Consider the following 25,656-nt stretch of genomic DNA (forward strand, 5'->3'; position numbering starts at 1 on the left):
CAATTAGTGCCAGCATCGTCCGTTAAGAGTTTGGGTGTAATCTTCGATACCTCCCTCTCTGTGGAGGCGCAGATTACAGCTATAACAAAGGCGGCATTTTTTCATCTCCGCCAAGCTAAGCAGTTGGCCCCTTATCTCTCTCGCCCTGATCTAGCCACTGTGATCCATGCGACGGTCACCTCCAGACTGGATTATTGTAACTCGCTCTACGTGGGGCTGCCCTTGAGACTGACCCAGAAACTCCAGCGGGTGCAGAATGCCGCGACGAGACTCCTTATGGGGTCTTCGCTGCGAGATCATATCCATCCGGTACTATACCAGCTGCACTGGCTCCCGGTGGAGTACAGGATCAGGTTTAAGGTGCTGGTTTTAACCTTTAAAGCCCTATACAGCCTAGGACCCTCGTACCTATGGGACCGCCTCTCCTGGTATGTCCCACAGAGAAATTTACGGTCTGCAAATAAAAACAGGCCACAGAGAGGTTAGGCTGGCCTCAACTAGAGCCAGGGCTTTCTCGGCCGCGGCTCCAATCTGGTGGAACGCTCTGTCACAAGAGACTAGGGCCCTGCAGGACCTGACATCCTTCCGCAGGGCCTGCAAGACAGAGCTGTTCCACCAGGCCTTTGGTCAGGGCGCAGCCTGACCCCCTCCTCTGGCAATCTGCACAGAACTCTGCTCGATGGTTGCCATTAATTTGATTTTAATTTGATTTAATTAATTTTATAATGAATGTTTTTAGAATGTCGGACTATTTTGATTGTTGTTAGCCGCCCTGAGCCCAGCTTCGGCTGGGGAGGGCGGGATATAAATAAAAATTATTATTATTATTATTATTATTATTATGATGATGATGATGACATAATGGAGACCCACCAATAGTGGAGGAAACAAATGTTTGCATCAATGGTTAAATCCCTCTTAACCCCAAGTGCCCCAGGCTGCCAATTGCCAGCTTTGTTTCTAGGTTCAGCTTTAGTGTGGTGGTCTCCCCAAGGCATCACTGCTTGGATCAATTTTACCTGGAAAGTCAGAGGGGAGGAAATAATTATTTTATTGTATATTTTGCTCACAGCAGAGCACAGTGGGTAAACTTAATGTCGCATCACTGTACTTGGACCGCAACGGACAGCCCCATTGATTTTTGATAGGACTACTCTGGAGAAAATGGATTGCAAATTGGCTTCCTAATGTGACAATCATAGTTGAAAGCAAAACCGTAATAGCAAGGTCTGAATTGTTCTCTTCAAACGAGCCCTTGGAGAACATATCAGAGATGAAAAACAGAGGTAAAACAGCATCCAGCTGGGAACAGCTCAAGCCAACTCTCAAACAATGGAGGGGAACTGGCTAAGCCTTTGCCTGGAAATGCTGTTCCTCCTTTGGTCCACTACAGCCCGTACTGTGTCGCTCCCCTCTTGTTTTCAAGCCACTTGTGAGAGAGGATCAGCTTAAGGGAGCAGCTAAATGTAGGAAAGGAGGGAGGCATTAAATTCTGTTTGCAATTAAATTCTTCCAAAACAATATGCCAACTGAAACAGAGTATGCAGCGTACAGAAACTTTCATAATTAAAACGTATGTGCCATATTTTCTGTATGTTAAACGCAACACAGGTGGCAGAACTGATGGTAGCTTGCCGCGGCTTGTCTGCAAAACATTTTGACGATAAAAGCGCTTGCGTCCACTGGAATCTCGACTCTGCTGTTATAGCAGATGAATCTCAAGGGGTGTCCAGAGCACTGTCTAGTCCCGCTGTGTTGGATTTCAGTTGGCAAGGCTTGAGGATGCAGACAAGGTGCTTGGATCAGCCAGGGCAATTACATGAGCTCTGCACTGCTGCCCTTCTTGGCTGATAAAAAGTAGTGGGGAAGGGACAACTGGCTGGGACACAGAGGCAATTAATGCCTCCTTGCAAAAAGGCGTCGTCCCTGCCTGCTTGAAGGAGGATGTGGCAAAACCACTCCTCAATAAACCCTCTCTGGGTTAAGTAATTACTGGCCAGAATAAGGAGAAGGAGCTAGAGGGGGTTGCATTAATAAAAGCTCTGTTTTGATGAGGACAAAGCTGAAGCTTGGTGGTAGAGCATCTGCTTTTCATGGACAAGGTCCCATGTTCAGTCCCTAGCATCTCTAGGTAGGGCTGGGAGAGACCTTTGCCGGAAGTCCTGCCAGTTACTGTAGACAATGCTGGGCTGGAAGGACCCAGTGGTCTGATTCAATATAAAACAGTTTCCTATGTTCCTGTGATGGGGACCACTTTGTGCTAACTCTAGCACAGGAATAGCCATCCCTAGAGAAGTGGGATTAGCTTGTTGGGCCCCTGGCAGCTGTCCAAGGATGCAGCGTCTTAACACCCAGCCTAACTGTGCCTTTAACAGCAGCTCTGTCTGCAGAAATTAGCTGTCAATGCTTCCCACAGGATAGAGGATAACATAACTACCTGCTTACATCTGCAGATTTAATGCTGTTAAGGGGACAGTAGTGGCGATGGTGCCCTTAACAGCACTTAGGTGTGAAGATGTAAGCAGGTGGTTATTTAGGGAACCCGACAGAAGCTTAGGTAAATCTAGACAACAATATAGAACTCTCTTACTTGCACAGCTTCTTAGACGGAGAGATTCATCTTGCATTCCGAAACTGTGCCAGCCATACTGTGCAAGGTGATTTTTGACATTTTTGCTCCTGTTGCTGTTAATAATTGACAATGTATTAATGTAGGGGGAGGTGTGAATAACCTTTTTATATAGATCTGGATACATTTGGTGCTAATTAGACCAGTTAAGGTACAATTTATAGCCAGAGTCTGTTTTTCTTACCCATTGTAATTCAAGCAGTTTAATAATAATAATATTAATATTTATTATTATTATTTATTTGCCGCCCATCAGACTGGGCAGCTTCCAACCAAATATAAAAACACAGTAAAACATTATACATTAAAAACTTCTCTATACATGGCTGCTTTCAGATGTCTTCTAAAAATCATATAGTTGTTTATCTATTTGACATCTAATGTGAGGGCGTTCTACAGGGCAGGTGCCACTACCAAGAAGGTCCTCTCCGTGATTCCCTCTAGCTTCACTTCTCACAGTGAGGGAACTGACAGAAGGCCCTTGGAGCTGGACCTCAGTGTCAGGGCTGGATGATGGAGGTGGACAGGCTCCTTCAGGTTTACAGGGTTGAGGCTTTGAATTGTGCTTGGAAATGTACCGGGGCCCAATGTAGATTCTTTAGGACTGGTGTTATATGGTCCCAGTGGTTGCTCCCAGTCACCAGTCTAACTGCTGCATTCTGGATTAGTTGTAGTTTCCAAGTCACTTTCAAAGGTAGTCCCATGTAGAGCACACTGCAGTAATCCTAGGATACAGCTGAGTCTCTTTAGCATTTCAAGCCAGTTCTACACATTTCATGAAATGACACTGAGAAATGGATGACCAGTGTCAAAGTCTGAATCCTGTGCAAAAGCACGTGGCAGTTCAAGCAAGGTTTCTGGACTACCAAAGAAAGTGACGAGAAATGAAGCATCATTTTAATCCTATCTCCATTTTAGATAGGAATAGACCAATCTGTCAATCATGTTCTTCTGATGGACAGAACTACCAAATTATTGACTGTGCTGAAATGCTGTTGTAGTTTAGTCGTTTAGTCGTGTCCGACTCTTCGTGACCCCATGGACCAGAGAACGCCAGGCACTCCTGTCTTCGCTGAAATGCTGAACAAATGGCAATTCAGAGAGCTGGGCCTGATTCAGTTGTAACTGGTGCCATGCAGAGGCCGGTTTACATGTTCAGAGGCTGGAAATGTAGTTATATGTCCCCCCCCCCCCGTAAAATAAAATTTTAAAAGTGTGAGCTTTTGCTAACCAGTGGCGGAGCTTCATGCTCTGGCACTGGGGGGGGGGGGGAGAGAGCAGGCGAGGGCATGGCTGGTGCACATCCTGGGAATATGGTACCCAGCACAGGTGGGGGGGGCAGCCACGATGGCACCCCACTGGGATCGCGCTGCCAGGGGTGGTGCGCTCCCCCCGCACTCCTCTTCCTCCACCACTGTTGCTAACAGAGGCAATATTTGCCATAATGGAAAAGTATTCGGCTTCCTACAGTCTAAAAGCTTTATTTTAAATGTTAAGAGTGACTCAGTCTGAGAGGAGACCACTCCATCCCTGTATTTCTGCATGAGTCAGTGATCTAGATGTGTCTCTGCATTTTAAAAAAGTAAGTTGTGAGCATGAATTCTCACAGAGATGCAAAAGGCAGCCAATTCTGTGGACAAGCAAATTGGCGGCATTAGCGCATTGGGAGTAAACTAACACTCCTCTCCATTCTGATGCAGAGATATAGCACAAAGAGGGCCTTCTCAGTGGTGACTCCTCATCTGTGAAATGCTCTCCTCAGTAAGGTCCGCTTGGGACCCTCACTGACATCTTTTTGGCACCAGCTAGCGATTTACCTTTCCCTCTAGGCCTAGGATGGACTGAGCTGATTCTGTTTTATTGTTAGAGTGCTGCCAAAGCTTCCTGCGCCTGTGAAGGAAGGACTGTTTTTTTGTGTTATATGAAAAGCAATGTTTTATATGCATTTTTCTTTCCTCAGTATAATACAACGTGTTTATGTTTTTAAATGTAAATTGATTGGATACCTTTTAGGAAACAAGCAACTAATAAGTTTAAATAATGCCAGTACTACTGCTAATAATAAAGGAGCATAAAGCCATACAGTTTCTGGCTGATTCTTCATTTTTAAAAAGCAATTAATCTATTTTTAAGGCCTTTTTTTGGGTGGATGCAACTAGGGCTGGATGAATCAGTCTTTTTCCAGTCTCCTTCACAAGTGCTAACTTCTAAGTTTATTGCATCCCATTTCCACAATAACCAGCGATGTTGGTGTTTTTTATTATTTAACCCTCAATAAAATTTGCATTTAAATATATATTTTTAAACACATTGTCTCTCAGAATATGCATTCTAAAGCATGTTTGGATAAGTTTCTGTAGCCAAGGGCTGTGTCCCAACATTTGGAGAACTGCAAAAGCCAATAGCTAGAGATGTTCCGATCTGTGCATTAGTCCGGGAGGTGCAGATCAAGTCAGTTCACATCTGAATGTGCAAAGATTACATTCCTTAAGCCCCTCCCTAGATGTGGCTGCTGTTAATTCAGTCAAACTCATTGCTCTCCTAAAGATGTAAGGTGGGGTAGAGCTCTCATAGCTGAATGGGCAGCAGCTTTGTTTTCAAACCAAGATGAAATGGGAATTCCCTCTGGCTAATCCAATAGCAGCTGTACTAATCATTTATTAGGTACACACACACACACACACACACACACACACACGTCTTTCAAGCAGGTGTTAAGAGGTGAAGCAGGTGTATAGAAAAATACACCTCCGCAGGCAACCATTTCAAATGTGTTAATGTGTGTTCATCTCAGTTTTTAAGGCCTTGCCAGGCCAGACGTGCGTATCTCTGTGTGCTGATCTCTGCATTGAACCCTGTCCTAGGGCTCAACAGCCTTGCCTCCTAAACCACTAGTTTTATCCAGCTGGCATTTATGTACAAGAAATATTAGCATGGTTTGGGAAGTGGGTGGCTTAAGAATTAAAATGTAATAGGATGGGCAAATGCACCTGTGATACCATCAGTTTCCAGTGATAAATTACTCTTCTTTGCCGTTAAAGGATTTTTTTCAGTAAAATCTATACATTGGAGGGGGAAGGTGGGCGTTAGCAAAAAGAGGCTTTCCCTGGCTTTTGTGCTGCAGGAGGATGACAATTTTTAAAATATTGAATTGCCTTGTGTCTCTTGCTGCTTGGTGGAGAAAGTCAGAGCAGCATCTTTTAGCCCAGTTGTTCCTATAAAGACAGTGTGGTATAGTGGTTAGAGTAACGGACTAGGACCTGGGAGACAAGGGTTCAAATCCCTGCTTGGCCATGAAGCTCATTGGGCGGCCTTGGGCTAGTCACTGCCTCTCAGCCTAACCTAACTTGTTGTTGTGGGGATTCAATGAGGAGGGGAAAACCATTTACAGTGGTACCTCGGGTTAAGTACTTAATTCGTTCCGGAGGTCCATCCTTAACCTGAAACTGTTCTTAACCTGAAGCACCACTTTAGCTAATGGGGCCTCCTGCTGCTGCCACGCCGCCAGAGCACGATTTCTGTTCTCATCCTGAAGCAAAGTATTTAACCTGAAGCACTATTTCTGGGTTAGTGGAGTGTGTAACCTGAAGCGTATGCAACCTGAAGCGTATGTAACCTGAAGCATATGTAACCCGAGGTACCACTGTATGCCACCTTGATCTCTTTCGGGGGGGGGGAGGGGGAAGGTGGGAATATAAATGCAATCAACCAATAGTTCAGTCCAGCCCTTCCACTTTCTCTTTTAAGCATGTTTTATTATTTATTTGGAGTGCTTCAACAAAAAGCAATCTCAGAGCGGTTTTTTAAAAAATAGCATAGGATAACAAGACATTTTGAAGGTTGCAGTCCTGTACAGGGTTACCTGGGGGATAAGTGGAGCTTACATCTGAGGAGACCTGTGTAGGATTGCACTATTAACCTCTTCACTCTAACATTTCAGTCCGGTTTCAACTTCCATTTTCTACGTGTCTTCTGGGCCTTATCAAGGAATGGAGAGAAAAAATTGATTCCGTTCACAGTAGAGGCAAACCCCTCCCTAACCCATGGTTTCTGTGCAAAAGGAAACACAGTCATCCTTTAAAAATCACACTTCTTGAATATTACAAGTCACGTAACATGTACGTGTATATACTGAAACAAAGTGTGCATGAAAATGAGTATATTAATGTAGATAGCGTACGAAGATGCATTATATATGGGGGAATTACTTTGAATAGATGGGTATATTGTGGGGGGGAAATGCATACAAATGTGGGAGAAATTTGCACTAAAGTGCTGATGAAGTTTCATGAGAACTTAAAAAAAAGTGAACTGATGTGGAAATGTGGAGAATTGAATTTAAGATGGGGAAAAAGAGAGAAACAGACAGAAACCAAAGTGGACAGATTTGCCCATCACCAGACTCTGCTTTATGCTGGGTCAGACAATTGATCCACTTAGTTCAGTTATTGTCTACATTGACTGGCAGTGGCTCTGCTAGTCACTCTCGCTTTACGGGTTGCGTTTTCTTTGAAGGAGAGGGAACTGGAGACTTAAGATTAGCAGCTGTCAGCCTGGAGATTGTACTTCAGATGGTGAGCTTTCACACCAATCCCCTCGTCACTTCCTTTAGTGGCAGTTTGATCTGTAGCAATTAGCAGATGTCGCTCATAGGAAAGATTCAAGTTCTATCTACCGTATTTTTCGCACCACAGTACGCACCGGACAATAGGACAGACCTTGTTTTAGAGGGGGGAGAACAAGGAAAAAAAATTCTTCCGCTCTCTGCCCAGCGCCCCTTCAGTGAAGCGGCAGGAGGCGCTGCGCAGAGAGGGGGAGAATTTCCCCCCTCTTGTTTTCCCCCTCCAAAACAAGGTGCCGTTTAAGGTGCGTTCAGGCGGCTACCTTGGAAGCCTGGAGAGCTAGGGGGTCGGTGCGCACCGACCCCTCTCGCTCTCCAGGCTTCAGGTTCCTTTCGACCTGCTCTTTGGGGCTGGCGGGGGGAAGCCCACCACCAGCCCCAAAGAGCAGGTCAGGGAGCAGCGGAAAGGCGCAGCAGAGAGGCTGCTGCCATAGTCACGCGTCACTTCTCCAGCTGGGAGAGGGTCGCGGGGCTATGGCTTCTTTAGCCCCGCGTGCGCTCTCCCGGCTGGAGAGGTGACGCGCGCCTATGGAGGCTCCTGCCATAGGTGCGCGTCACCTCTCCAGCCGGGAGAGGGTCGTGGGGGGCTGCTTTAGCCCTGCGCGCGCTCTCCCGGCTGGAGAGGTGACACGCGGCTATAGAGGCTCCTGCCATAGCCCCGCGTTACCTCTCCAGCCGGGAGAGGGTCGCAGGGCTATGGTGTCTTCGCTCCATAGGATGCACACACATTTCCCCTTCATTTTTGAAGGGGAAAAAGTGCGTCCTATAGAGCAAAAAATACGGTAACTAGGGTGGAGATTCAAAGAGCAATGATTGATCTTTGTCCTCACACAAATATATCTCCTCTTATAAGGTAAGGGGGATGAAGAAGGGAGGAGTGGGGTCAGCAGCCCTGAGAGTATCAGGGAAAGTCAACAAAGGTTAAAGGAGAGTCTAGGAAATTTGGGGGTTCCTCTCTTTTTCTACCCTTTCCCATGCAAACCCACAAGTCTTGCTGAGATGCATTCTAACACTCCCAACAATCTGGACACAATCCAGCCACTCCTAAGGACTTTTAAGGCATAGGATTGCACTGTAACTTCCCCTTGATTTCAGTAGGAGTGTTAGCATCAACTTTTAAAAATTGCATCTTGCTTTTTCTTAAATTAAAAAAATGGTTGAGTAAGAAAAGCTTACTGGGCATATCTGAAAAACTGGGGAGCATTTATTTGCCTTTAAATCACCCAGTGTTTCAGGAGACAAAGCAGAAATGACTTTTGCAGCATAGTCTTTCTCCATCACTGTAATTCACCTCTCTCCTGAACCTGCTGTAAACTGCTGGGCTTTGGGTGTGCCATACAGCAAAAGGAAGGTGGAGAGGCAACACAACTGTGGTGGGAATGGGTTGCCTTATCTCATTTTGCATTGGAAGATTTACATTATTCCACATAAAGAGGCTCTGTGCAATTAGAAGGTAGCAGGTCTGGGTCACCGGCCACATCCAGCACTGCACTTGCTCAGTCACCTGGCACCACACTTCAACCTCCACCCACTGAGAGAATGCTTGACCGCAACTCATGGCCACACTCACAAGTCCTTCCTCCATTAATTCAGGAGCCCTGAGCAACTGGAGCACTTGACCTCAGTGGGAACCCAAAGAGCAAGGAAGCCAAAGCCTCAGCACCTTGGATAGCTCCATGTGCGCAACTTGCTCCAAAGAAAGATGGAAGCTGACAAGGCACCACCACACCTGCCTGAGGTGTGTGGCTTCTTAAAACTCGATTTGAAACTGAACATTTATCCTCTTCCCCATGGCTTCTGTCCATGCACTGTTGGACTGGCATTGTGGAATAGGAGGGAGTTGACTCTTTGATGAACTGAGCTCAGCTGGGGGGGCGGGTGGTGATAGCTCTGTGAAGATCAGGGCTTAGGCCACATGTTAAGAAAGTAAGAGCAGCTGTGCTGGATCAAGCCAAAGACCCACCTTGCCTTCCCAGTGGCCAAACATATGCTGTTGGGAAAGCCTGAAAGTATGGCATGAGAACATCACCACTCACCCCAGCAGCTGGTATTGAGTCTGGCATTTGAGGTAGTACACAGCCATCATGGCTAATAGCCACTGAAGCAAGAACCTAAGATTCATAGTCGTCCACTTTGATTCAGTATCAGGAACCTGGTTCTGTTCTCCAGCTGGTGGTGAAGCAGCCCTTGACTCAGCTTGCTGATCCTCCTCTGTCTCTGAGCCTTGGATATCATTCAAAGCCATCAACACCTCCAGGAGGATAACTAAATCCCCCTTTCAGATCTTATCTCAACATGCTGAGGCTGCAGGTGATGCCAGGTGGGGCCCTTCCCCAAGCCTTTAAACATATATATGGATCACTTTTGTGCAGAATGCATTTTGAACACTTGGAGAGGGTTCTCCAGCACTGAAATGGGCAGCTTCAGCCAGTGTTCCCATGTATGGTGGGAAGTGTTTTCCAGTCCAAGGACTCCATTTCCTTCTAGGAAACTTTCTGGGGGCCACTTGCCAGTGGTGAGTAGGACAAGAGGCAGTGCAATGAATGTGAGGTGCAGTAGGCTGGTTTCTGCATTCATTTGTATCCTTCTCTACCCTCCATCCATACAAGCAAGAGGCAAAAACACTCAGTGCAAAGTGAGGGAGTGTGGCCTAGGGAGTTTTCTGAGAGCCATTTTTGGCTCTTGGGCCTTTGGTTCCCCACCTCTGCTGCATATAAAAGCCAGATCCCAATACCTGTTACACTTTGTCACATTCTGTAGCGCTTAGCGACAGACACCAAGTCCCTGGAGGATGAACCAGGCATAAGCATATTTATCTTATGTGTTTTGTATATATGTTGAGCTTTCCATTTTATCATATCCGAAGTGTTAGTGCACAATTTTTCATACTAACTTGTATTTTTATAATGAGCAACACAGACACACTTTAAGTATGTTTTCACATTCCTTCCAATGCTGTAAACTCCTCTAAGCCAGGGCAAGGTATAAAATTTGAATATAATTGTCATGATCATAAATGCCCTAGGGCTGTTGTTTTTCTTTCTTTTTGTTGACTCTGCTGACTGGATTTTATTATTCTTATTGCTTGCTTTTTTTGGTGGGGGTTGCTTTGAGGCCAAATTTGATTGCCTCATTTACCAGGTGTTTCCAAATGAGCCGATTATAAGATGAAATCCTGACGGACCAGCCTCCAGCGTATTTCCCACTTTGCCTCCTTCCCACCCACTTTCCACTCCCAAGTCAAGTTCTATAAACTTTATTTAAATACTAGACACATTATATTTTAAAGGAATGAAAGCTTAAGTAGGTCCATATGTGAACTGAATCAGGTTTCTTTGCCAGCCGGTGTTGCTGTGGAAATCCTGACCTGTCTCCGTAATGCTAGCAACACATCATTGGTTGATACAGTGCAAGCATTTTTGCCCAGAATTGCATAAAAAAACAGGGTCATGGAAATACAACAAAGGACAGAGACATGTTTACTGAGTTGGTTGAGTTACTTGAATATGGCTGAACAAGCTTAGTGTTCAGGGGAATGTTGATTTCTACAGATTCTACAGATTTCCAGTGCAAATCTGACTTGGAATTAAAGCTTTGCACTAATCACATTCATTTGAGCAAGGGCTTGTAGCTCAGCGACAGAGCAGATGATTTACATGCGGAAGGTCGCAGGTTCAATCCTTGGCATCTCCAAAAAGGATTGGGAAAGACTCTATCTGAAACCCTGGAGAGCTGCTGCTAGTCAGTGCAGGCAGTACTGTGCTAGATGGGCTAGTAGTCTGGTTCAGTGTTCCTGGGTACCTGTTTTGGAAGCAAAGACCAGCTCATGTCATCACATGGTGTGGATTTGAAGCTGAAAAATTGATCTCATGACTGATATTGTGGTGGTCTGAATGGTTCACCACATGTCCTCACTAGAAGAAGAAAAAGGCACAAGTGATTTTGGTTTAACTATTTTTCTAAAATATAATACTGCAGAATACAAGGTTATATAGGGTTGCCATACATCCAGAATTTCCTGGACATACCCGGAAAACTGCAGCCGGAATCAGTGTCTGGGTGGAAATCGTCCAAACAGCCTGGAAAATCTGGACATATGGCAAAAAAGAGCTTTTGTGTCCAGATTTTCACTTTTTGAAATATGACAACCTTAAGGTTATGCATGTAATCATCCCAAAAAAGCACATCTAGCTGTAGAATGTTGACCCACTATTAGTACAGGTACAATTTTCCCTGCACAAAGGGGCTTCCTTTCCCACTGTGCCCCCTAAATCTGTTCCAAGGGTTTCCCCCCGTAACCTTAGAGAGTCTCTATCAATTGGTATACAGTACAGTACAGTATTAGGCTAGATGGAACAATGGCCAGGTTAGCACAAAACAAGGTCTCCTAAAGGAGTTAAATACCACCTGACAAGTGGTTTTTGTTTTTGTTTTTAAATGACTTCGGCCACACAAATAAATACTATTTGTATTTTTTAATTTGTACACTTTGTACAACTTGATTGGGCATTTCTTGGCCCGATAGAAGATTTGTTTGTTTATGTTTTCAGGTTAGTTTGAAATGTTATGATCTGGTAACTATGAATTACATGCTTTGATGAATAGTTAAGTGGGTTGTTGTTCACTAATATTGTAATATTTCCATCTTGTCTTATTTATGAATTTGTGTTAGCTACTGAGATGTCTTAGGCTAATTGCTTTATGATTTTGGCACTATTTTTGTCACTTTGATGTAAACCACCACGGGCCTATATGGAAACATAGGATGTAAATAAAATTGACACCGAAAGTAAACATTAGGTGAATAGACCATTTCTGTGCTGGGCTCACCCAGAAGTCACTGAATTGCACCTGTCAGTTACCAGAACTTTGTATTTCCATAGGTGAAAGCCTTAGCTCCTAACACATAATTAGATTGAAAACAACGTAATTTACAGCTTCTGGACATGTGACAAACTACCTAGGATGACTGGCTCAGATTCTATCACCACACTGAAATTACTGTGTGAAGCATCTTCCAAGTTAAAATCCAGATTTCCCATTGCTTAACCTTATGAAAAACAGCATGTCGTGTGCATTAGTAGTTAATCTGCTTCCTGTTTTGATTCTCTTGACAGTGGTTACCTGTTCTATCCTTTGTTGCAGCCATATTCTGCCTCTGAAATAACCTCATACTCCTGCCCTCCCCGCTGTTTTTCAATCCTGTCCTCTCCTTGTTTTGCAGTTCATTCTCTTTTGCTTCTGTGCAGGTTCTCTTTCACCTATCCTTCCATTTATAATTCTTTACCTTCTGATATGCAGCATGTCGCAGTGCTCACCTCTTCTAAGAAAACTCTCAATACCTATCTTCCCCCCTCCTTCTTCCTAGGTTTTCTTTACAGCAATCTCTATATATGCCAATTTATAAGAGCTGCAATTGAAGTTCTCTCGCACTCTTCAAAAACTTTTTAAAAAGAAGCATTTGTGTTATTCCTTCCTCTTCCAGTCTTTTATTCTTTTTTAGGTGCGTGGGGGTACACCTCTGTGAACATAGTACTGTATGAGAAACTACATGCCCAAATGGGTTCTGTGTACATAAACTGAAAAATCTCTCTAAACAGCACTGAAACAGCACTCTCTAAACAACACTCTTCAGAGTCAAAATGGGTTTATTTACTTACAGTGTTTCTATCCCTCCTTTCCTTCTAAGGAGCGCAAGGTGCTGTACATGGTTCTCCCCTTCTTCATTTAATTCCCGCAATGACCTTGTGAGGTAGGATAGGCTGAGAGGCAGTGACTGGCCCAAGGTCACCCAGTGAGTTTCATGACCAAGCAGGGATTTGAACCCAGGTCTTCCAGGCCCTAGTCACTACACCACACTGGCAAGCCACTTAGCATGCAACTTTTGGAATCGATGTGTTTCAGGACTTTGGACCAACAATGCTTTTGTTCATGGGAGATAACACACTGTGTTTGCATAGAAATGGCATAAGCCCACACGAGATTAACTCAGCTATGATTGCATATCCTATTGGCTATCAGCCATAGATTGTGTTTTGATATAGGTTTAAATTCTTGCATACATACTTTACAGAGCAATATTATGGTTATCTAGACCTCAACTTCATTCATTTATTTGTATTTTGTGTTTTGTCAGGGATTGCGTTCTCCAGATTTGGTTTTCTGGCAGTATATAAGCCCCTTTGGAGCAAAATCATGGTTCTATGGTAAAAGCACATGCTGGACATGTAAAAGAATGAGGATAGCAGCTGATAGGAAAGAGCGTTCTGCCCATGGCCCTGGAGAGCTGCTGCCATCAATCTACACCACCTTCCCTAACTTGGTGATGTTTAGAAACTTTGGACTATTATTAGGGGAAGGGTGAAAGCTCAGTGGTAGAGCATCCGCCATGCCTCGGTCTGCGACATCTCCAGGTTTGGCTAGGAAAGTCCCCAGTCGGAAATCCTGCAAAGCTGCTGCCGCTCAGTGTAGGAAAAACTGGGCTAGATGGACCAATGGTCTGACTCAGTATAAGGCAGCTTCCTATATTCGCCTGTCAGTATGGCTGTGGCAGTCCCTTTTTTTTTGTTTAGTCATTTAGTCTTGTCCGACTCTTCGTGACCCCGTGGACCAGAGCGCGCCAGGCACTCCTGTCTTCCACTGCCTCCCGCAGTTTGATCAAACTCATGCTGGTAGCTTTAAGAACACTGTCCAACCATCTCGTCCTCTGTCGGCCCCTTCTCCTTGTGCCCTCCATCTTTCCCAACATCAGGGTCTTTTCCAGGGAGTCTTCTCTTCTCATGAGGTGGCCAAAGTATTGGAGCCTCAGCTTCAGGATCTGTCCTTCCAGTGACCACTCAGGGCTGATTTCCTTAAGAATGGATAGGTTTGATCTTCTTGCAGTCCATGGGACTCTCAAGAGTCTCCTCCAGCACCTTAATTCAAAAGCATCAATTCTTTGGCGATCAGCCTTCTTTATGGTCCAGCTAGAGCACAACCCTCAAGTACTCTTGGGCCCCTAGTTGGACTAGATGACCCTTGGGGTACCTTCCAACTCTATAATTCCATGATTCCCCCAAAAGTCAACAGAGCCTTGTCCATTTTGACCGTAAGCAGAATGAACAGGGAATGAAGCTGAATGTTGGAAGAATCAGGGCAGCCCAAAATTTTGGACAGGGCATAATTTATGGAATTCACCCCAAGGAACAGTGAAAAAGAAAGCCATCTTTGGATGGCTTTAAAAGAGGATGAGATAAATTTGTGGAGGATAAGGCTATCCATGGCTATTAACCCTGATGGCTATGCTCTACCTCAGCCATAAGCAAATTCGGCACTCCATGTGTTTTTGGGACTACAACTCCCATCATCCCTAGCTAACAGGACCAGTAGTCAGGGATGATGGGAGTTGTAGTCTCAAAAAACACCTGGAGGGCTAAGTTTGCCTTTGCCTGCTCTACCTCCACTGTGGAAAGCACTATACTTCTGAATCCTAGAGGTCCTGCTTGCCTCCTTCCCAGCCGCATCTGGTTGGCAGCTGCGAGAGGAGGATGCTGGACCAGTTAGGCGACTGGCCCAACCTAGCAGAACTCTTCGGATGTTCTTTGAGAGTGCACTGTCATCCCTTTCATTAGAGGGGGGAGGGGGGAAACCAAAAGTCAACAAGAAAAGCTGACATTTGGGAATCAGCATCCTGGAACATCCCATTCATTTCCTTGAGAAAACAATTACTTATAAACTAATGCAGATTTCATTATTATTATTGCTTGCATTGCCCTGTTTGAGCTCAATCACCGGCGAAGGAACGCTTGATGGAAAGAAATTGGGGCGGGGAGCGCGCCGCAGACAGAAACCCTGGGCTTGAGCGGGAGGGGGTGCATGTGGCCATACAGGGCGCACGGGAGCCAAAGTGCCAGCTTGGCACGGTGGCAACCGTGGGTGCCCGGGGCTGTGGGTGCCGTGCAGCGTGCATGTCCCTGGCGGCGAGATTTGTGGGTGCCCGGCCCCTTGATGGGGAATTTTGCCGGTGCTCAGGCCCCCAGGGAGCCGGCACCTATGCCCGGGAGGGAGAGGCTTGTTCCCCGCCCCTTCCACCCCCCCCCCAGGAGAACCCAGCTTCTGGGCGGGCGGGGGCGGGAAGCCTCCCCGGCTGGAGGGAGCATGCGTGCTGCGGGGGAGGGACGGAAGGGAGGGATGGCGAGGGGAGGCGGCGGCTGTTTATTTGCAGCTGGGCCGGCGGAGCAGCGGCAGAACGCGAGCGGGCAGCCTCCGAAGCAGCAGCAGCGCCGCCGCCGCCTGCTCCGGCTCGCGGCTGCTCTCCTCTGGCGCCATGCCGGCGTGGAGGGAAGGCGAGGAGGCGCTGAGCTGGGGATGCCTCGACGCCGCCGACGCCGCCGCTGCGCAGGAGGAAGGCAGCTAGCCCGGCCGCGGGATGGGGGCGGCAGCGGCGGCGGGAGGCGGCGGCCGGAGCAGCAGGGAGTCACGAGCGCCTCTGCGCCAGCCGCAGCCGCCTCCGCGCCGGGCTGCCCGGGCCGGGCGCTGGGGAGCCGGGGCGGGCGCGGCGCTGCTGGCGGCTCTCTGCTACCTGAACTCCCTGCGCGGCGAGTTCGTGCACGACGACGTGTGGGCGATCGTCAACAACCCGGACGCGCGGGCGGCGGCCCCCGTGGCGGCCGCCTTCGGGAACGACTTCTGGGGCAAGGGCATGGCCGAGAACACCAGCCACAAGTCCTACCGCCCGCTCTGCGTCCTCACCTTCAAGTAAGTGGGCGCGGAGCGGGTGCCCTTCTTCCATAAAACCACGCAGCGCCCAGGAGACGGGAGCCGCGAACCTGGCCTCCCGGGTCATGCAAAAGCACTCTGCACATGCCCAGGGGAGCGGGCGCACTTCTCGCCAAACCAGCCCTCAGGAGTTCCATTGCGCCCCAGACTGTGGGAGGCAGTTGGGGAGAAGTGAAAGCGCTCTGCACATGCCTGGGGGAGAGGAAGCTAGTTTTGAAAGTCGGGTGGGGAGTAGTCCTAACTCCGTAGGAGTTGACAGTTTCGCAGGAAAGGATATGGCTGCTTAACTCTTACGCTTAGATCCGAGGGCAGGCAATGCTGAATGGACTTTACCGGGAGGGGGGAAATGAGTCCCTTCCCTGAGGAACTCAGATTTAAAAAATGTTGATAGTGGGTGTCATATAGGGAGGAAGGGTTGAAGAACACTGATGAATTCTCTCTTCTGTTTTGGGATAGAGCAAAGAACCACAGGGATGCTGTGTGTGCATGTAGTTTTTTGTTCAGGTGGTAAATGTTCCTGTGCCCATCTTCCCACCTCTGGTTGGACCAGATGACCCTGGGGTCCTTTCCATCTCTGTGGTTGTCTTGATTCTGTGATTCACCTCTTCGAGTTCTTCTTTCCCCCAGGCTCATTTGAGCACAGTCTTTGCCCCCTGGCGCAGCAGTCATTCCCACGGCTAGTCCTGGCAACTTTCCTAGCTGAATCCTGGACCATACAGTCTGCTGGAAAGTTGACTGTGCTCTGCCTTTCCAAGCATTTCCTGTGGTGCTGGCCAGGGTTTGTATCCAGTGCTAGCCCTACGCAGAGCAGATTCACTGAAAATAATGAATCCAAGTTGGCTCTTTCCAGGAACACAAATAGGCCTACTCTGAGTAGGATTAGTATTGGAGACATCCCTGTGGCTGGTATTCCTTCTGAGCCAGTTCTTTGCTCCTCTTTGCCTCCACTGGAGCAGGCTTAGAACACAGTTCAGCCTTTCCCTGTGGGGATAAGATGCTTTCTTGGTTGCTGGGTGAACTTTAGCTATGCAAAGCTACAAATTCCAGCCTCACTCCTGAGCCAAGAAGGGTTTCCTAACTGGTTGTAAATATGCTGATGCTTTTCTTGCTTTTACCCCCAGGCTTTTTTCCTTTGGGGTGGCTCCCCCTCTGGAGTTTAAGGCCAGAGGTTTATGCAACCCCCCCCCCCCTTTCCATTGATCTATATGGCTGTATGCCTGGGATGAAAAATGTCTCAAGCTAACTGATTTGCCTTTCTTTCGTCTTGGCCTTTGAGTCTCTTTTCTTCAGCTTTAGTACCTCCCTGTGGTTGACGTTTGATCTGTAAGGAACATAGGAAGCTGCCCTTACACCATGTGAAATCATTGGTCCATCTAGCTCAATATTGTCTACACTGACTGGCAGCACTTCCCAGTTCTACCTGGAGATCCCAGGGATTGAACCTGCATGCAAAGCAAGTGTTCTGCCACTGAGCCACAGTCAAAAGGTGGGATGTTAACTGGAATCTGACATAAGCTAGATCAGACTGTTTTTCCATATTTATTAATGTAAAAAAACAACAACATTTAGCTGCATAAACTACAACAAATGGCCTATACATATTTGAATACATAAGTGAATAATTCATCAGTGCAAGTTGCACATAGGATTATTAGCACTCTTTTAACTTTCATTTTTGCCTGCTGCCTCCATCCTTGACTGCACTTGCAAATTATTTTGGTGAGCGGTAACTTAAGACTAGGTAGCATTTGAGAGACAGAAAACTGCCTTATACCAGGCTAGGTCTGCGTATTTGTCTAGCCCCGTATTGTCTACTTTGGCTGGCAGTGACTCTCTAGGGTAGGGCAGCCCAACTTTTCATACCAATTAGGCTGCACGAGTGCTTTGACACGGAACCTGTAGGCTGCACACTGCCTTGTTGCACGTTGGGTGGGGGGGGGGGAGCGAGGCCAAAATTTGACACACGTCCCAGCCCTCCCACCTCCATCCCAAAGCTATGAAAGCCTTAACTGGGCCTTGGGAAGGAGACAGGGCAACTCTAGGACCCTGTCAGAACCCTCACGCCTCCTCCTAAAAGCCCTGTGCCTCACTTACCCAACTTTGGGAAGGCAGTGTAAGGGCTGAGGGGGTGTCAGATGTAGCTGAGGGCTACCAAAAAAGGCCTCAAGGGCCTGCTCTAGGGTCAAAGGCAGAGGTTTACCTGTTACTTTTTAAAAACTGATGCTGAGGATTCCTTCCACCTGCACCGGGAGCTCTAGTGTCCTTACAGCAGGAAGGGAGGACCTCCCCTCCTACTCCCCAGATGTTGTTCGATGCCAACTCCCATCAGTCTCATTCAGCCTGGCCAATGGTATCTTTGTAGCCTGCTGTGGACTTGGCTGGGGTCATGCCTTGTTTGCTGGATCACACTCTTTTTGTTTGACGCTTTGGGTCTCTGAGCCAGTGTGGTGTAGTGGTTAAGAGCGGTAGTCTCGCAATCTGGGGAACCGGGTTCGCGTCTCCGCTCCTCCACATGCAGCTGCTGGGTGACCTTGGGCCAGTCACACTTCTTTGAAGTCTCTCAGCCCCACTCACCTCACAGAGTGTTTGTTGTGGGGGAGGAAGGGAAAGGAGAATGTTAGCCGCTTTGAGACTCCTTAAAGGGAGTGAAAGGTAGGATATCAAATCCAAACTCTTCTTCTTCATCTGGCTATGTAGCCTAGTTTGGGAGGGACAATGGGAAAGAGACACCAGCTCTGTAGGACAGCATTGGGTTTGCATGCTGAAGCTTCTAGATTTATGCCTTGCTACCTCAAGTTTGACTTGTTATACGGCAGCTTCCTCTTCCTCTTCGTGGACACAATTGGCACTTGATTTGGATTCCGCATAGGAACTTGCCTTATACTGAGTTGTCCCACTGGTCCACTGACTGGCAATGGTTCTCCAGGGCTTCAGACAAGGGACCTTCCTAGCCTCACATGGAGATGCTGAGGATTGATCCTGGGACCTTCTGCAGGCAAAGCAGATGCTCTACCCTAGAGCTGCAGCCCTTACCCTTCCTAGCTGCTGAGTGTGCTGCATGGGCCATGAGGCATATGGGGAGAAGGAGGGGCTTCAGCATCTGGCTTCCTACTCTGGAAGTGTTAACTTCATTGTATGTCATTCTGGGGGAGAGTTGTGCTCTGGAAGGGTGGCTTATTAAATTTTAAAATTTAATAAAGCCTGCTTTGGGTTGGTTATTGAGGTGGGTGTCCCAGGGCTGGTTTTTCTTTTCCATTGGAATTCTGTCTTGCTGTTTAAGTTGCTCAGAAATGCGTTCTGGCCTTTCTGCATCTTGCATTCCGCATTGCCCTAGGGAGAGTGACACAGCTGCATCACTTAAGGCTTTTGTTGAATACAGTGGGTGACAGCATCACATGGCGTCTTCCAACTGCTCAGTGGTTCAGTGCTGCGGCAATAGCTCTGCTTTGCTGTCTCCTTGATGCTTGTCAGAAGACCTGCTTCACTCCTGGGAGCACAAGATGGGTGCTTGCATGCTATTAGAAAGTCTTGGCAGGGTGCAAGTTAATTGGTAGAACCTACTGGATTATGGGGACACGGGTGGCGCTGTGGGTAAAAGCCTCAGCGCCTAGGGCTTGCTGATCGAAAAGGTCGGCGGTTCGAATCCCCGCGGCGGGGTGCGCTGCCGTTGCTCGGTCCCAGCGCCTGCTAACCTAGCAGTTCGAAAGCACCCTCGGGTGCAAGTAGATAAATAGGTACCGCTCTGGCGGGAAGGTAAACGGCGTTTCCGTGTGCTGCGCTGGCTCGCCAGATGCAGCTTTGTCACGCTGGCCACGTGACCCGGAAGTGTCCTCGGACAGCGCTGGCCCCCGGCCTCTTAAGTGAGATGGGCGCACAACCCTAGAGTCTGTCAAGACTGGCCCGTACGGGCAGGGGTACCTTTACCTTTACCTTTACTGGATTATGGATGAAGGAGACATGAATGGTCTTTCCCACCTGGCGACCAGCACAGCCTTGTGACTCTATCCCTGTGGTTCTCCAGATGTTGGTGGACTACAAGTCCCATCATCATTGATGATTTGCCATGCTGGTTGAGGCTGATTGGAGAGGGCCACAGGCTCCCCATCCCTGATCTACTACCAAGTTTAGCCTGTGCTCCTTTTCTCTTTCTCTCACTGGATGTGTGCTCACCTGGTCTGTCTCCCATGCAATTCCCCTTTCCAGATACATAGGAGTTTACCTTTTAGAAGTGAGAATATCAGGGATAGATGATATTTAGGTATAGCTCAGTTGGTAGAGAATGATAATTGATTTCAGCGTTGTGGGTTCAGGCCCCATGTTGGACAGAAGATCGCAGGGGTTGGACTAGATGGCTCTTGGTGTTCCTTCCAACTCTGCAATTCTATAATCAGAGGTCCCATACTTTATATTTTTTCATGTTGCTTGGGCCCAGGTTACTCAAAGGATCCTAAACTTGCTTGAGTCTTGAGATTGTCATCAGAAGCCCTTTTATCTAGTGAAGTTAGATGAGTGGAACTGAGAGAGGGCCTTTTATGTGGTGGCACCCCACTTCTAGAACGCCTTCCCCAGCGAGGCTTACCTGCCCTTCTCTGCACCAGGTGAATGCCTTTTCATTGCAGTGGGTACATCTATCCCACCTTAACTAAGATTTCTGCTGGTTTTAAATTGTTTTGGTTGCATGATTATGCTGCTTTTAGATGGGTTTTGCGGCTGAGATTTATTTCATAGCAGGTCTAAGTATTTTTTGTTGTCAATTGGATTGCCTTTTCCATTTTTAATGTCTCTGTAAACACCCTAGAAATCTTAGCTATGTGGGTGGTATACAAATGTAGTAAATAAATATGGGTGGCATAGAACTGTGGTAAGTAAATAAATGTGACTCCCTTTTCTATTGCTTGGCTCATCTGCTTGCTTTGTGACTCGGTAATGTTTGATAAAGGAGTCTTCAGCAATCTGTCTATGGATCGAGTTCTTAGCACTCTCTCTCGTATTCATTGTATTTGCGATGAGTTGTGCTTGGCTCTATGGGGCCCCTACAAAGTTCTCCAGCCAGATGACCTCCAGATGTTGTTGAATTGTAACTCCCATCATCCTTGACCATTGGCTGTGCTGTCTGGGACGGAGCCCAGAACACCTGGAAGGCACAAGGTTGGGCAAAGCTTCTCTATGATTGCTCACTGTGTTTTGCCTTTGATATACTGGTGATTATTTGCTGCTATGCTTTGAATTGGCGCTTGTGCAGTCTGGGGCTGTGCCATCATCTGCTCCAGAAATGGGTGTGGCCTTTTATGAAAAACAAGGGTCTAGTTGTGATCCGCCTTTCCAACCTGTCCAGTTGCAGTTCGTTCCTACACTTGTACTGGTGGGGAACATGTGATCTGTGAGTGAACCTTGACCCTTCTTGGATCCTCAGTGTTTTTCCATAGGCTATTCTTGTTCTTGTTCTATCACATATTGAATAGTTTTGTCACGCTGTTGGCTTGGGTGCAATTGTGGAGCGTCTGCGCCAAACATTGGCAATGGGTGCCTTCCAGGTGTTCTGGACAACAGCTCCCACCAGCCTCAGACAGTATGATGAATGGTCAATAATTATGGGAATTGTAGTCAGGAACATCTTGAGGGCACCAGGTTCTGTTCCCCAGCTCTATGCTATTGTTCCCATAGTACTGGGTTTGGAGTATGGTGTTTTAGGCTAATACATGTTCTCTGGGAGCACAGTGTTGGCTGATGCAGTGAGTGGGTCCCTCACCCCTCCGATACCAGATTTTTATCCATATGCATTGCACAAGGTACCTGCGTGACTGCTAGATGTGGCTGTGCGATCTGCCAGAGGTGTGCTGGTGCAAGGCAGTGGGACGCCGTGTACTGCAGAGGCACTTAGATGTAAGCAGCATGTGATCATGGAGCGCCTAACTCTTTTCTGCACCCTGATACCCTCCCTCCTGGTGTGTTGGACTACAACTTCCTTTGGCCGCCATGCTGGCTGGGGCTGATGGGAGTTGCAGTCGAAAACACCTGGAGAGTCACCAGGTTGGAGAAAACTGGTCCAGCTTCTGCCTTGGTTTGGTTGGCATCTTGGATTCGATGGAAGTCAGTAGCAGGGACTTTCCAGTAGTTGGCAGCCGTTCCAAGGATACACTGAGGAACAGAGGGAGATAACTGAGTGAGAGCGAAGAGGGAACTGGGACTTTCTGTTGCTGCTTCCTTGGTTCTTTCTGTGTTTAGGGGATTGTCAGATTATTTGGGTTGCAGTACACAGTGCAAGGAGAAATATAAATAATCCCCTTGCACTATGTAGCTGGGTTTCTCTCTCTCTCTTTAAAAAATGCACCAGATTGATTCTCTATTTCTGGCATCCCTCCAGACCTCTTAATCCTGCCAAAAATGTGTTAGGATTTTTTTTAAAGTACATGGTGTACTTCTTTTTGTTCCTGTGACCGTTTTCCTTTTTTTATCTTTGAGAAAGCCCCTGTACTGTCAGAGGAACACCTTTATAGTTCTGGTTAGCAGCATGATGCAGCATTTGCACCAAGTTCCTTGTCTGCAATCAATAAAATTAAAGAAGCCCACAAATGCCACAGTAGCATCGTAAATGAATTGGGGCGAAGTTGGGGGAGCTTGAGGATTTGGTTGACTTTCTATCATTTACACTTTCATCATCTCTTTCAGTGGTTGATGATAGTCTGTTTCAATGAGCCCTTTAAAAAAAGAAGATTGGTTTTTATACATAACAGATACATTACATAACAACTCCCGCATCTCCATAATAGGTATCAAATTTTACATTGACATAAAAGGTTATTACTAAGTCATACAAATTATACAAATGTCCAGCATATAAAGTTCTGGAGACAGCATAAAAGTTTTTTGTTTGTTTGTATGTTTTAAATCTATTACAAATAAATCATTTCGGGGGGCAGGAATAGTTCAAGCTGTGCTGTTCAGAATAGCTGTATCTGCAAAGATGCTTTGGATAATTTATCTTTAAGACCAGTTTCATTTGTGTATTACAAAAATGGCAACAGTATTGTGTGTATTTGGTCCTTTCTGAACATTTCAGGCCTGGGGAGGATCATGGAAGAAAGAATGGAATTCTTGAGATGAGTCACGGTGTGTTGAAAGCTTTTGGGGTGTTTATATGTCTCCCTATTAATCACTGGTTCACACACTCTATGCACACACTATTCAATGCAATTCCCCGTTACTTTCCTAACTGCAAAGACTCAGTTTCTTTTTTAAAGTGGATTTGTTGTGCTAGGGGGGGTAGCAGAGCACTTTAATCCCTTTTAATTGCTCAAACCTAAATGTCTTGGTATGAGTTTGAATCCCTCTGGCAAAGCACTGGCAGTTTGGAAGCGCCCGCAATCAGCTAGTGTATACGTAGTCATAATCCATTTTGGGTTGCTTCCTCCTGTATCCTCCCACTTGGAGCCTCTACTTTTGCATTGGCAGGCCGTCCAGAGAAGCATCTTTACCAGCCTGCACATTATCCATCATTTTGCACCTTTTCTCCATAAAAGCAGACTTTGCCAACTGGTTGTGAAAGGAATCAACAATCTGGGACATGGGAACTAGACATTAGTTACATCCGTTGAATATCCAAGAGAAGCAGCTGCATATGGTTTCGAGTAATAAGCTTTGAACTGTGCATTAATATAATTGGGATAATGTGTAATTTGCCCATTAGGCAGCTTAATAGATGGGATTATTTTTTCCCTGTTTTTTTAAACTTGTTTCTACAAGCAAAGCGGCACCTCGCCTTTCCTTCCCGTTCTCAGTACTGTTGACAAATGTAGTGTAGATAGAATTTGGTTTTGTAAGATTGCAAAACACGTCTCTCTCGCTTTTTTATTTCACCTCCAAACACACTCTTTTTGAAACTGAGATGTATTAGAACAGGAATGGAAACCCTGTTCAACCCCACCCACCCCAATCATCCCTGAGCACTGGCCATGCAGTGAAATCCCACCACAGGTTCCCCATCTCTGCGTTAGACAGTTCATTTTAAGGGATCTAGCAAAAAGCAGAAATCTCTTACAGTGAAGGTCTTTAATCTTACGTTTGCATCTAGTTAGGTGTTTAACCATATATTTGGAGCCTTGAAAGAGGACATTGAATCATAGAATTGTAGAGTTGGAAGGGACCATGAGGGTCATCTAGTCCAACCCCCCTGCAATGCAGGTATCTTTTGCACAATGTGGAGCTCAAACCCATGACCCTGAGATGAAAAGCTTCATGCTCTACCGAGCTATCCCAGATGGACATGTGGTTATGGAGGATGGAAAACAGGGGGGTGTATTTCAGCTGCTGTGGCCAAGTGCTTGTATCAACCTAGAGACTCTGAGATTTTGCCTCCAAATACTGGATGCTTGAAATAAACATTCTCCCCCCATTCCAAACAGACAAACCCTCCACAAAACCTGGATGAGAGATAGACATCCGTACTTCCCAAGAATATTCCCTTTAGCAGAGGGAAATATGCAGATGTTAGTCTTGTGCATATGGTTTTTGTGTGTGTGGCAATTTGCATTGTACGGAGTTGCTGGCTGACTCTTGGGAGGCCCAACACTACATCACAATTGGTGGGGGCTTCCGCATTAGAGTGAATGGGGCATTGGCTCACCATTCATAGCCTACCCACTGCCAGGGCACATCTGGCTTCTTCCTTCCAACTAGTCCAGAGGGTAGCTCTGCCTGTCAGCTTTCTCCTCCTTTAGTCTCAGGGTTGCCCTTGAAGAACCAAAGGCACGTAAGCAAGCTGCGGTTAATGGACATTTGGAACACCCTCCCTGGGGAAGCTAGACTGGCTTTCTCCTTGTCCTTCTGCCAACAGGTGAAGAATTTTTTGTTCCAACAGGCTTTTGGGAAATGACTGCTTTTAATGAAAGGGCTGGTGCTGTGCTGTTTTTATTTGGATGGTTTTAATAGATAGATAGTTTTAGCTCTGACAACGTTTAATTGTTTTTTAATGGTTATTTTTAAAAATCTGTTTTCATTTTTGTGTGTAAGCCGCCTTAAGTCCCATTAGGGAAAAAGAAGGGGTATAAATATTTGGGGTGCATTGGCCCTGTCTCCTGGGCACCATGAAGCTGTCCCTTTATCTGGTACAGATTCTTAAGGCTAACGATAGGAGTGCCGTACTCCCCCTCCCCCCCAAATACCAGATGTTCTAGGGAACTTTATTGTTATTTCAGAGTTTTTAATTAAGGACTGCAGGTGCACAGCCATAAATTAACTGTGTGTGTGTGTGCGCATGTGTGTGCGCGCACACATTGCATATTATATTGTAATGATTCCTGTTTTCAGTAGAGACAAGTAGCACAAATGAAATTCTTGCAGCAAAATGCCACTGCTGTTTAAGGTAAGTGCTACAATGCTGTGGAGTAAAAAGTCCGTCATTGTCAATGATCCATATACTGGCAATTACCTGCTGAGCAGGATTAGGTGACTTCTGCCTCTTCCTGCATCTTTCCTGATGTTGGCGTTGTGTATCTAACCAGGGATGAAATCCTACTATACAGTGCTGCATAGCAGAAAATAACCTTCCCAACAGGTGCGATCGGAAAATGGTTTTGGAATTGATATGTGAACCCAGTGGCTATACTCCTCTTATATTGTAGTAACTTCCAGGGTGGATTCTCATTCTTAG

The 25,656-nt window shown here is 46.5% G+C and overlaps 1 protein-coding gene across 3 annotated transcripts in view; it reads left to right on the forward strand.

The window, feature by feature from the left end:
- The window catches only part of TMTC1 (transmembrane O-mannosyltransferase targeting cadherins 1), a 171,035-nt gene that overhangs the window by 11,948 nt on the left and 133,431 nt on the right, over positions 1-25,656 (forward strand). For 2 of the 3 annotated variants that reach the window (XM_077935116.1, XM_077935117.1), the window contains exon 1: positions 15,510-15,986. The exons of the other annotated variant lie outside the window; for it this stretch is intronic. In XM_077935116.1, the coding sequence (XP_077791242.1) occupies positions 15,658-15,986 (329 nt within the window). In that variant the 5' untranslated portion in view covers positions 15,510-15,657. Of the gene's footprint in view, positions 1-15,509; positions 15,987-25,656 lie in introns of those variants that run through there. 3 annotated transcript variants of the gene reach the window in all.

This window comes from Podarcis muralis, chromosome 10 (assembly GCF_964188315.1).
Source record: "Podarcis muralis chromosome 10, rPodMur119.hap1.1, whole genome shotgun sequence".
Classification (NCBI taxonomy): Eukaryota; Metazoa; Chordata; class Lepidosauria; order Squamata; family Lacertidae; genus Podarcis; species Podarcis muralis.